This window comes from Eleginops maclovinus, chromosome 22 (genome assembly GCF_036324505.1).
Source record: "Eleginops maclovinus isolate JMC-PN-2008 ecotype Puerto Natales chromosome 22, JC_Emac_rtc_rv5, whole genome shotgun sequence".
Lineage (NCBI taxonomy): Eukaryota > Metazoa > Chordata > Actinopteri > Perciformes > Eleginopidae > Eleginops > Eleginops maclovinus.
The window spans coordinates 14,516,782-14,530,122 of NC_086370.1; the positions used below are offsets into that span (position 1 = coordinate 14,516,782).

At 37.5% G+C, this 13,341-nt stretch overlaps 2 protein-coding genes across 2 annotated transcripts; one reads left to right on the forward strand and one right to left on the reverse strand.

Annotated features, from left to right (window-relative positions):
• The first annotated feature begins 923 nt into the window (after positions 1 to 923).
• Positions 924 to 7,431, forward strand: eif4e1c (eukaryotic translation initiation factor 4E family member 1c). The gene is made up of 7 exons (XM_063874577.1): positions 924 to 1,021; positions 2,238 to 2,335; positions 4,689 to 4,784; positions 5,229 to 5,292; positions 5,981 to 6,094; positions 6,211 to 6,350; positions 6,480 to 7,431. The coding sequence occupies exons 1-7, from the start codon at positions 1,004 to 1,006 to the stop codon at positions 6,592 to 6,594; spliced, it is 645 nt and encodes a 214-aa protein (XP_063730647.1). The 5' UTR covers positions 924 to 1,003; the 3' UTR covers positions 6,595 to 7,431.
• A 657-nt stretch (positions 7,432 to 8,088) lies between these two features.
• On the reverse strand, positions 8,089 to 12,662 carry si:dkey-228d14.5 (uncharacterized protein LOC796266 homolog). Its single transcript, XM_063874576.1, has 7 exons — positions 12,344 to 12,662; positions 11,115 to 11,162; positions 10,966 to 11,028; positions 10,539 to 10,606; positions 10,332 to 10,462; positions 9,527 to 9,704; positions 8,089 to 8,821 (listed from the first exon to the last, which is right to left on the reverse strand). Exons 1-7 carry the CDS (start codon positions 12,406 to 12,408, stop codon positions 8,628 to 8,630), a joined length of 747 nt encoding a protein of 248 aa, XP_063730646.1. The 5' UTR covers positions 12,409 to 12,662; the 3' UTR covers positions 8,089 to 8,627.
• Positions 12,663 to 13,341: the final 679 nt, after the last annotated feature.

Genomic DNA, 13,341 nt, shown 5'->3' on the forward strand with positions numbered 1-13,341 from the left:
ATTTCTTTAAAGCTTTCATTACATTGTTTATTAAAACAGGGAGTTGGTTTGTTTTTAACAAGCCAACCAACAACACACTATTAGTTATTTATGTACTAAAAGAAGCCTAAATGGTTGCAGACTCAGTGAGTATACTTTAAAAATGTCAGCTAACACAAGAGTGCTTCATGTTGAAAATGGCCCCTGTGAATTAAATACTGTTATCTTATCATTAGACTTTCTTTAAACTATTTCTCATCAGACTGCAACTCTTAATTATTTTTGCAACTAAAGGTGAATGAATGTGAAACTTGTTGTCTTCAATCACACTTCTGAGCAGTGTAGGCCATGGAAACAGAAATTAAATGTAGCTATACTTGGAGTGCTAATGTTTACATCGATTGATTACATCATGGAGACTATCTGTGAATAACTTAAGAAGGGAGTTATTTGACCTTATTCTTTATGGGGAATTCTTTGAAAGGCTGGTGATTCAGGGACAATACATGTCCTGTAACCGCATAAATTGTGATATTTCAAACCAAATCAAGCATTTCCAAGCAAGAAAATTGGAAATCACTTCAAGGCTCCTGTTTTCTACCTTTATAAATGGTTGAGCTTCACGAAGGTTTTGAAACGAAGTTATGGCTGGGACTAATACATCCAATGACTGGGGCAGGGGGCAGATATTCAAAATGTCTGTACATTGTAATAAGTGTACCATTAGTCTGTTTTACATATTTCTGTACTTATCTATTCATTTTTATGGTTCTTTATTTACTTTACTAGTGTTTGGTTTTATTGGGCAACCTCCCCACAAATGTTTGGACCCCAAGGATTTAATTAAACTTTTGTTTTATTTAAGCCTCTCTAAAATAACATGTTTTATTAATATCAAATATTGAATTTGATGTGTGTCCTTTCCTCCTTTCTTTGGTGAACTGGACTCGGCGGCTTCCGTAGGTGTGAGTGTGGCTGCAGTGACGCAGAAGCGCTGAACGGGCAGAACATTTCTACTGTCAAGATGGCGACATCCGAGCCGGTAAGAGAGACAAGAGATAGCATGAAAAAAAAGACAAATGCGCTAGGAAGGACTAACTTCATCCTTATTATATCTAGCAAATGTTCTTTATACTCCTCGTTCCTTGAAGTGCCAGCTAATATTTCGTGGATTTTATTGTGTTTTGCCTCCCAGATGTGTCAGTTCGCGTGGATCTCGGTTAGCTGTTAGCATGCTCCGAAATGTGATGGATCGGACAGGGAGGGACTGTGCACGTCGTTCATTCAAACTACAATCAATGATTTGTTTTAATCTACTTCGATAAAAGCGTTAATATCCTGGTGGCTATGATCAACCATCAGAACCTTAAAATGCTCATACCTCGACATTACTGATTAGATTTTTGACAATCTTGACACGTGTGTATCTAGCTTTTAGCTAGCTTAGCACCTCTGCTAAAACTAATGCTAGCGACGTTAACTTGTTACCTAACTGTAGCGAATATGTTAATTCATCATTGTTATTTTTAGCAACATAATACTAGCTGTGTTATATGAGCTGTGATGTAAAAAATGTTGACGTGGTTAAGTAGTATTGGACATTACTGTCAGATAATTAAGTTAATAGCCTAAGGATAACCTCAAGGTAGCACTTACATCTCGAGAATGTGACTGTGAACCAATGTTTCGCAAGATATTCAATGGTGTGTGTGTGTGTGGTAACTAGCTTTGGTCCCGGAAGAAAATAATTAACTGTACTATGGATTTTGTGGTACCAGAGGTTGTAGTAAAATGATCTTTGTACGTCTAAAATGACGAAGGCCCTTACAAATAAAAATGCTTTTAGTCAGCTAAACCAGGTATCGGGTATGCAAAACGATCAATTACTTGTAATCATTACTTTAGGATCAGCAGGAGATATTTACTCATGGGCATTTCTTTTTTAATTGCACAAGGGAAAATATATAAAACAGGCAAGGAATTAAGTACCACAAAGATGAAGTGCATAACTCATTCAACAATGGTGAAAATGATGCTACAACAATATTAGACACCAATAAATATAGGTATGATTTAAGCTGCATTGTGAAATGGTGTGATTGTGTCATGAGATTAGTCAAATTTGTATACATCTTTCTCCTCAGATGTTCATATAAAACCTGTTCAATTCTCTACACAAGACTAATAAAGATATCTTCAATGGATGTCTTTTGCATTCAAATAAAGTGTATAATGATTGTGTGTGTGTCCCTCTGCAGAAAGCACCTGAAACTGAAGAACAACAGCCAGCTGAAAAAACTGAAAACCAAGTTGTTGTGAATTCTGAGAACTATATCAAGCACCCTTTGCAAAACAGGTGAGAAAATAACCAGCTGCTGTGTTTGACAGATATTGCAACCGAAAGATGCCTGTGCTCACACAGCGTGCAGTATTCTGATATTTAGACTACATGAATCCTATAAAGAATGTGGATGCTATTTGTTTGCCATATGTGTTTTGTAACAATTTTTGGACACACTTTGATTATAATTGAGTAGATTTTATGGCATTTTGCATTCAATACTGTAATAAATAATGTCTTTATTTGCTCTACTACTTAGGCCTAAAGACATTATCTGCTCTTGAGTCTAGAAAAGGGCCATGTTTGCTCTGAAGCAAGTCACCAGTTTTTTAGAACTGTTTGCCATTCCCTACTAGGTCAATAGTCTTTTATTTCTTTAACTGTTAACATTATATTGACTGATTTGAGGATTAAATCATTTGCATATCACCTCTGTTGCACTGAAAAGCACATTACGTTTTCGTCTTGTTTGGGCATTCGTACCAGTAGGTTTTACGAACCTTTAATGTTAACTGCTGCCATGTCATTTCCTGTCTCATATTGCTCCTCTGCACTTTGTCTTGACTGACGAACACCTTGAAAACATGCGTTTCATTTGGGTTTAAATTATTTAAGTGTTTTCTTTCTTCAATCCATGTCCGAAATACATCATTTTCTGACAACTGGTGGAAACCTGGATGTCGTAAATGGTCACAAGAAAATCATGGTGGTCAATAATAGAAACAGAAGATGATGATCTGTAAGCGTAACAGTTTTATGTTTGAATCGGAAGCACCGAAAGAGGAGTTCAGCTTCATACCCTGTATGTTGGTGTAGCAATTGTTGTTGAGTATTGTCAAATGTTATCATAGCTCTGTGGCGGTGACAACCTATTCAGGAGCATTGTACGCTCGGTTTAGGAAATGCTGAATAGTTCACCTGGTAGGTCACTTCTAGACCATTCTGCTTGTTCAGCCTCAGAGTTCAAGGCTGTTGTCATCGGCTGCTCTGGCCATTCTGGTTTTAGGGGGCATATTTGATGTCCCATTGTACACCCTCAATGGTGGACGATTCCTTTTATACAGCAATGTTTTGTCGCCTATCTGCCGACTCACTGTTGTTCTTAACAAAAAGGAAGTCCTGACTTCTTGAATCATTTTAAGTTTCATAAGACTGGCATGTTGTGTAATATTATTAACATACAATGTGGTGTTTAAGTTACGCCTAGATAAGACTAATGAGTTCTAGCGCAATCCTTCAATAAATCCCGCAAGAGATGTGTTGCTGTTATTTAGCCACCCTTAATTAATGAGGTAGAGTAGATGGTAGAAATACCTGTCAGTGTAAGCATAAACTACCCCCTCCAAAATAACCAGAAGGGAAATGCTAAGCTTCAACTAATATTAAACATTATTTCACGGGTGTCTTTTTAGACTGCATTCATTTTAAGTAGTTGTAAGAAACTGAGTGGATGTTGTAACATTTGTCTCTGAAACATAACAGAGGAGTTTGACAGATAAAACAAGGAATGGTTTGAATACATATAATATCAATGTGCAATAAGCTTACATCTGCTGATATATTGGCACAAACTTGATTAATTATATCAAAAATATTGTCATATTTTAGGTAACAGTACATACATACATTGACATACCATAGATGCCTCTTTGAGCCCCTCTGTTAATCTTGTTTAGTATTTCCAGATTGGTTGTCTTCATTTGGAAACAAGAGCACGCAGTTAGCCAAGAGAGTAACACCTATGTTTTGGCAAAACAACCTACCACCCATTCTGAGGAAACGATTAAATGAAATAGGTGTTGAAATACTTTTAGTCTGACATATCAGTCTCCAGAGAAATATGAGGAGCTAAGTAAATCCATTGCTGGTTTATTGAACTACTGTCGTATTTGTTTACATGCCACAACTAGGCAGGTAAACAAACCGTGTCCTCGACTGGGTTCACTGGGGTTGTCTCGCCTGTCCTCACTGTTGTCTAATAAAGTCTTTCAGTCGAGTTGCTACATGGCACAAGTACAGTTTCAAGCTCTGGTTTATCTTTCGTTCAGTTTATTAACGTCTCTGTGTAGTCCACATGGGTGTGGCTACGAGTTGGGTATTGTTGTATTGTGGTGGGTGGATGGGGGGGGGGGACGACGACTGGGTTCAGCTAATGTCCCTTCTTTGCCCTCATCCCTCCCTTGCTAGCCCCATCTCTCCTGGGAGTAGATGAAAGAATAACAGGGCCCGTCACAAACAAAGGCTGCACTTGTTGCGCTGATGATGGCCGGCTCTCTCTGTTTTTCTGCATCAGTATGCTTTTGGTAGAAGCTGCTGTTTAGTCCTGTCAAATACCAAGTGTTCTAATGCTTGTCTTTTCCTCCCTCAGATGGGCTCTGTGGTATTTCAAGAACGACAAGAGCAAAAGCTGGACAGAGAACCTGCGTCTCATTTCCAAGTTTGACACAGTGGAAGACTTTTGGGCGTAAGTTTTGGCATTTTAATCAAAATCACATTTTTACTTAGTAATTCAGTTGGAGACAATAAGGGATTTTGAAAAGAACACTGGGTATTGTGCAGATAACATAAATTATCAAGTAATTCATTTCTTTATGCGCACATTCTCATCTGCTGTCTACCCCTCACTTGTTTTGTTTGCATCTGTATAACTTAAAACGCTGATTCAGATCAAATTGAAGTGTTTCCTGAATATCAGAATGCCCCAACAAGTAGTAAAACAATCTTTACAGGAAAGCATCTTGCACTTTAATCATATGAAAAGATACTTGTGTGAAAGCGGCTCAATATGTAGCCCTTTATCAATGTTTAATCAACCCTTTACTGTGCCGTTTATGTCAACCAATGATGTTTGAACTGTCTCTGAAGTCAACCAGCTGGAATACTTACAACCCTTTTGTGTTTCTTACAGATTATACAACCACATACAGCAACCTAGCAAACTTGGCTATGGCTGTGATTATTGTTTATTTAAGGTAAGCCTTTTCCTTTTCAACAATAGGATGCATTAAGCATGTAAAGTTACTCAATTGAGAATCAGAATCAGGTTTATGGCCAAGTAGGTTTACACATACAAGGAATTTGCTTTGTGTGTTGGTGCATGCATAAACACAAGAGGTTTATAAAAACTATAAAAGAATATACAGGGTTTCCCACACACAGACTTTACTCGGGCGGGCCGCCTAGGTATATTTCGCGACCCATTTAGGTTTTTATTTTAATTTAATTTTTGTATCCGTCCGCGAGCACGACGCCATCCGGGATCGATTCACTAGTGGACAATGATCTCCTCGCTCTACGCCTCCTGTACCTGTTCGCTCTGCTATCGTGTGTAGGGTCTGCTAACAAACGACAAAACAGAAAGGGAGACCTTACGAGGAAAAGAGTAAGGTTCTCTCCCCCCACCCGTGCCCGGTCATTTGCAGCCCCCCCAAGTACATTTCAGATCTGTGGGAAACTGATATATACAAATCAAAGTACGTAAGAATATGACTCTGAAAAATAAAATATTTGCAGTATCTCAGAGGGAGATCTGTGCCGTTCTTATAGAGGTGGCTGTGTTAGTGGGAGCTGTTTAAGTTTGCTACAAATTCATAGTAATGCTTTCATTTTAAACAACCATGAATGAAGTTATTAAATGTGTCTCTTCACTCTGTTGATCAGGATGGGATCAAGCCGATGTGGGAAGACGATAGGAACAAGCTCGGGGGTCGATGGCTGATGACCCTCAACAAGCAACAGAGACACAATGATCTTGACCGCTACTGGATGGAGACGGTAAGCGAGTGGTTTCATGGAGCAGCTCATAGATAAACGCATATCTTAACATTTCACGTTCAAGACAAAAAAAACAACAGTATGATTCATAATGTCCCATTTTGTGTATTTTGCAGCTCTTGTGTTTAGTCGGTGAGTCGTTTGATGAGGCAAGTGAAGATGTGTGTGGAGCTGTGGTCAACGTCCGACCTAAAGGTGACAAAATAGCAATCTGGACGAGCAACTGCCAAAACAGGGACGCCATCATGACGATAGGGTAAGATGAAAAGTCACCTTGTACATTTTGAAACAACCCTGATGCAAGTAATAGTGGTCTTGTAGTTGACCACTAGATGGAGACACTAAGTTGGCATCCGTCTTCACACAGCTTCTTGCTTTTCCACAGGCAAAATTATAAAGAGCGTCTGAGCATCCCCACCAAGGCCATTATCGGCTACCAGTCACATGACGACACATCCAGCAAGAGTGGATCCACCACCAAGAACATGTATTCCGTTTGAAAAACTCCTCCACCCCGGTTTCAACTTGCTGTAGATTTAAACAATTACCAAACCGCATCATCACAATAATAATTTGAGTTGTCAACTACTGTAGTGTCTTTTCCTTTTTATTGAAAAGAGATTTGTTCATAGTGTGTACAGTTGGCGCTTCCCCCAGCATAATGAATAGGGAGGAGGCCAGAAAGGAGTATTTGGCTCTAAATGTCACGTGAGCTAGAGAACGCGCATTATTTCCTTTTTAGAGTTGAAGAGTTCTGTGATTAATACCAGTGACATCCCCTAGCTTAGCTAAAGCTTTTTTTCAGTACCTAATGGCTTTGAGTTGCAAAAAAACTTAACTTTACAGCCTTGTCTTTCTTATTCTGACTTATAACCCTCCTGACAAATGCTGTTTGTCACCTTGCAGGTAAACTTATCATGGGCAATTAACCTTTTCACAGAACAAATTTTAAGGGCAGTTTTATCTTGAGTTTTCCAGAAGTGTTAAGCATGAGTTGGGCTTTTAGGCACCCCAGCTTGAGAAATCTACAGTATCTTAAAGTTTTGTAAAAGCAGCGTTCTCACTCCAAATTAGGGGTTACATTTAAGGCCGCTTATTGTTTCAGCCATGCCGGAATTATGAAAATATAGCTTGTAGTAGTTTTTTTTTTTTCTCTTTTTTTCTTCCCCTTACATTTATTTATAATGTATGCATTGAGATACTTAGTTGAAAAACGACCATAAAACTTGTGTTTTTTCAAATTGTTTTTTTTCTCTTTTTGTTACTACGGTCAATAATGTGTTCTACTGCATATAGATGACATTTTTTTACAGTGTACCATAAAGATGCTGACAGAATTAGGTGTGCTTTTCACTGTTTTCTTCCTAACAAAAACTGTAGATAATGATGTTGCACGCCTCTCTTGGTTGATGCAAAGAAAAGATGATATTCATTGTGAAATGATTTTGCTCATAATGTATCTTTATTATCTGTAATTCCAGGATGTATATTACCTTCTTTCAAGTAAAGGTTAAGTGCTTTGCATTAAAACCAAAAGCATGTTGTCTTGTTTAGTGGACATTAAATAAGACGTACACTTGCGAGTTATGTCTAGCTAGCAGCCCGTTATAACTTTGGCACAAATATTGCATTAAAGTAGGACTCCATCATTACAGAAATAGGAAATACATTTCAGAAACTTATAAATGTACCTTTTAAAGGTAAATTATGTTGAGGAATCCTTACTCTAGTTTACACATTAAACGTCGAAACATTCAACCCACCACGCCTAAAACTATTCAATGCTTCTGGAACGCTGACCTGTTTGGGATTTTGACGTCATTGCTTTCAGTACACACTGACTCTATTATGGGGCTGTCTCTTAGTAATGCAATCAAACAGGATTTAGTGACACCACAAGGACTGAAAAAACCTGAATGGGTTGTTTTTTCATCACACTACACCCTAGATATGGATTTAAAGTACAATCAGCAGAATAAAAGGACTCCAGTGTATTCAGTGGTCATGATTTAATAAAGTGTCAAAGCTATATACAAGTGCTTAAAGAACCTTAGTGTGAAGCTAACATCAGTGACATTTTCATGAAATCAATCCTTATTAGTGTACCTAATGAGGAATTGTTCATTGTTGATTATATTAAAATATGATAACGTAGAAAGTAATTGCACAATACAGCTGATAAAGAAGGCTTCTTAGTGTGACATATCAGGGTTAATTGTTCTGTTGGCAGAGCATCAACATGACATGATCAAAGCAATTCATCATGTTTTTGTTCATTTGCTTTTCAACCTTTTTTTTCAATAAATAAGGAATAACAAACATATATGCCTGGTTTAAAAAAAAGTTTAGGCTACTGTATCCAAAGGTTGAAATAAAAGTTCTCTTAATTCATAAATAGTTATTATTCCACCCGAGCGGCGAGGAAGTACATCAATGGTCTCCAAGCCAAGGTCCAGCCCCAGACATCTTCACAGATTTCTTACTCAGTCCATCCTCAGCTTATGTGCTGCACCTGGACCCTGGGGGCCTCATATCAGGACATTGTCATAATCAAAGGCTTTTGCTCCTCTCGTTTGTTCAGCAGATTTGAAAGCATGAATGACGAAAAGAAGAAAAACTCCACAGCAAAGCTGAGCTCAAACAGCTCCAGGTTGACGCTGAGCATCCACTCAAATATGGCCGACAAGTGAACGTAAAAATACTGGTCCTGGGCAAACAAAACTGTATCTGAAAGGTTTCAAGTTAAGGATGCAATGCAGTCAATCCCTTAAAAAAACAGTCATTGTAAAGAGCTCCTGAGCAGATGTGCAATCCCTAAAAACTCCATGACAGTAATATTGAAAATAAAGATGTATCAATGCACAAAATACAAGGAAGCCAGCTGTTATCACACTGTAAGGTAGTGTGTAAATAAATACTGTATTAAACTTTGACCTGAGCCCATAAACTAGAGGCTTGGATGTTCAACCCCCAAACGTGGAGGTATAACCAGCTAGAGTAAGTGTTATAATCAACTGCTCCAATTGTTGACTTGTGTGTAGCTCCCAGATGTAAATAAGATGCTTAAAATTGATGTAGCTAGAAAAGATTTTGTACTCAATTATATCACGGCGACTGTTGTAGCCTGTCCCACTTTATAAACACTTCAGCAGCAGACCGGATCCAGATATGGCACAGGGGAATATTGTTATGCAGAGCAGCTGGACTATGTCATTGAGACGTCACTGCTAAAGTCAATTGCTCGAATATCGTGTCTAAAGCTACACTAAATGAATCTACCTATGTTTACTTTCATCCAACCTGCTTAACCAGACACAACTCATTGCACACCTATCATCATATTGGTGCAAAATTGCCCTCAAATAGAATAATTGTGCTGAAAACCTACACAAAAAATAAGTTAACGAAGCTCCAACTTTTATGAAAGGATACAGCAGATGGTTACAATGGTTTGAACCACAGTGGAGACGATGCGGAATGGATAGAGAGCCTTCTCATATCCTGTCAGCACACACTTGCCGGTCAGCGCGGTGAGTAACACGGTGTAGAAGCAGATACACATGAAACTTATGGCAGCTCCGAAGTAGTGAAGCAATGCCAGGTCACCTGGCTGTGGAGCACAGACAGGAGTTTCCAGAGTCAACAGATACATAGACCAATGAGATAAAATGGATTAAATCAGGGCAGAGATTAGCACTGATTACATTGATAGATGAATGATGAGTGTACATCAAATTTGTACTAATGAACTACTCACTGAAATAACCACCTGCATTTAGTGTGCAACTAAATAACCTCTGTCAGCTGACAAATGGCCATTTTTATTAGTAATTGGTTCCCATTTACAGGACTGGTTCCTGTTTAACACACTGGTTGTATGGTGTGGTAGTATCAGATTGTTAAATGACGCAGGGCTTATGTCTTTAATACACCTATTATTAATATGTGCCATTTAAAAATGATACAGTTTACTTCCGACAGACCCATCTTAGGTTTAAAGCTACTGCGGTGGACCAGCTTGTTGTAAACTTGGCTTGTGCCCTTAATCACTACAGCTGACAGTGAACCAATAGTTACCCACCTTTGTTTGCAGTTTCAGCACAGGTGCAAGTGGAAGCTTTATTGTCAGCATTATATTATGTAGTAAAATTTGTCTCACAGGAACGCATGGTATGATAGCAATTTAAAGCTGTTATTTAAACATATTCAAACATTTAGCAGGAAGTGCAGTACTTACATTACAGTTTCCAGCTGCGAATGCCCCCATGGCTGCCACCACACCAAAGACCAGCGCAAACTTGCTCAGCATGGAATGACATCTGTGTTTCTCCATAATATGAGCATGGTGGAATATACAGAACAGCAGGACTGAAGAACAGAGATCACAGATGTTAAGACACATATCACAAATAGCATAAATATTGTGCAAGGCAGGTAAACTTACACAGAAAGGATCCTGCGTTGATCGTGGCGGTAAAGAGTGAGTTTTCTGGTGATTTAGTTCCACTTGAGCTGGAATCCCATAAAAAGTTAATGTTAATTGGTTCACTAGTCCATTCGAACATCTCATTTTTTCCCACACAATATAGGATTTTCTTTAATATGCAAAAATACAAGAAAAAGCTCCACATATTTTTGATGGGTTGAAAATGCAAAATAAAAAAAAATGGCAACAGAAAAGAAATGTGCAAAAATTGGATGTGTAAAAGGTCAAAAAGTACATTTGTAATGGTCTATGTGGGCTCAAGGTGATTTAAGGTATCCTTTTTGATAGCAGATTGTGCATATGCAAACCAAAATATTGTGCAGGCAAAAAAGGGAAGATTCATTTTATTTGTATTTATTCTGCACATTAATTATTCTATTCTCACCTTATAGTGGGCACACGGCAACATCCAGTGGTCTCATTCGCTTTGCAGTAGTTGTCACTCCCCCTGAAAACAAATGAATTAGCGTCTGAAGAATCTCTCAAATTCAAATGCTGATTGTCAACTTTCTACAATAGTGAGACACAACTCACCAGTCACTGAGAGAGCACACATGTGTGTTAGCTAATGCTAGGCCATATCTGAAAAGAAAAGACAAAAGCAAAAATGTATATGTATGGTAAATATGTATGACTTGAAATGTGGCCTCTATTACACTCTGATTTGATACAAATGAACATTCAAATGTTATGTAGATTGCGCATTACTGTGTAATACCAAAAGAATCAAAATAACATTATCTTCTAGTTTTTTTTTTAATAAAAGAAGAACTTGAGTCATTCCTTTCCATCTGCTCATGAGGATTTCTGGGAAGGTAGATATATATATTTTCTAACTCTTTAAAACCTACCAACCTGCAATAAGCGACAATAGTTAAAAGAAAGGTTAAGCTCCAATGATTGTGTTGTAGGGCTGACATCAGAATCAGAATCAGAAATACTTTATTCATCCCAAACTGGGAAAAAATTCCCAACATAGTGTTCATTTAACAATACAACTTTTGGTTTTCATCAAAAAATCATCATAAATGTATCTTATGTTAAATTAAAACAATTTCGAACTCCACTCAAAGAATTGACTGCTGTAACTGGCAAAAAACTATACCCAATAACTCTGAATGACACTGCAGAATGAAAAAATGTATTTGTTGAAAGTCTGGTGTGCACACCTAGCAACAGACCGGCCTGATGACTTGTTTATAGCCTGCAGTTTCATAGTATGTTCAATGTTATAAGCCCTTAAGCTTTCTCATGCTGCTCTGACATCAACATTTACATATACACTTTTAAATGTTAAAATTATACTAAAAGCATGTGAATATATTATTAGTATATTATTGAATATATTATTAGTGAATATACAAATTTCTGCCAGATATAACTTTACCATCTTATCACTTCCTGTTCTGTTATCAGTATTACTAATGGAACTTAATGTCCTGACACAGGAATATGCAGATGAAATAAAAACCTTGATTATCATAATGTGTCTTTTGTGACTATATTTAAAAAAGTGCCAAGCATGAATCATGAACATTATCATGGAACCTTCCTGACAGATTTGCTTTGTGATAAGCTTTAATCTTTAAGACGTAAATGATATAATGAACAGAAGTATAAAAGGTATAATGTTTGAACAAGGTACAAAACAACCTTCCATTTACATGATATAACACAGACAGAGGCAGAATAAGAAAAACTTGAAAAGTAATGAACCAGAGTGTAAAGAAAATTAAGAAAGTGTGGGTCTTCGATTAACTTACACAGTCCATGTTCCAATGAAGGACACCAAGGAGAGGGATATGGGGAAGATAATCCAGAAAACCATGTCTTGGTGTTGAAGAAGGAAAGAAACTAATTAAAACAGGGATTCCTCAAGTCCAGCAGTCTTAAAAACACTCAATGGTAGACCTCTTCAGGAGTTCCTCATGGAGACAGCTTCATACCGAAAGATAAAGATTAGTACTAGAAGAAAGAAACTCCTAATCTTATATAATGCCAGTGTAAATCAGGTTTTTCAAGCACACAATTGCCCTGCTGTACTTCGCTATAGTCTTACACTATCCAGAGAGCCCTGCTTTTATGGGAGAGTCATTCTTCTCTGCCACTCCTTTTGAGCACCACCTTTCGCTGTCAGAACAAATGTTGGGAAACATGGGGCTGGCCTTCTTCGGGCTATCTCGTTGTTTGTTTAATTAAAAAAACTGCTCTATCTTAAGTCACTGTACAGTTTGTCATAGATGACTCTGGGTTTTATATATGCACTTTTCTTATAGATGTGATTGTATGTGTGCATATGGACATAAAATACAAGAGTTTCTAAAACTATTTACTAGAAAAACAAATCTCAGAACACTGACTGTTATCTTAGGAATGCTTAAATGCTCAAGTGACAGGCTTTGTTTTACCTGTTGAACAGCTGTGGAATGTTAGTAGCCTGCATGTACTTTATATAATGGCTATAAATACTAATCACCTTCATTCGGAGAAAAATAAAATAAAAACATTTCTCAGGCTTCCGTCAACAATGCTAAGTAAAGTGGAAAGTATTTAACATAAAACAATGCAGTACAAGTCTAAATATGGGACTAATAATTAAGAGACTTGAAACTCATACAATGTTAAATCACATATTACACTAATAGGTTCATTATGCAGCAGAAATGACGTTATTTTCAAGAACTGTGTCAGTTCTCAAGTATACTCATCATGGCAAAAAATGACACAGGGACATGATATCATGTGCTTATATAAATGGGCA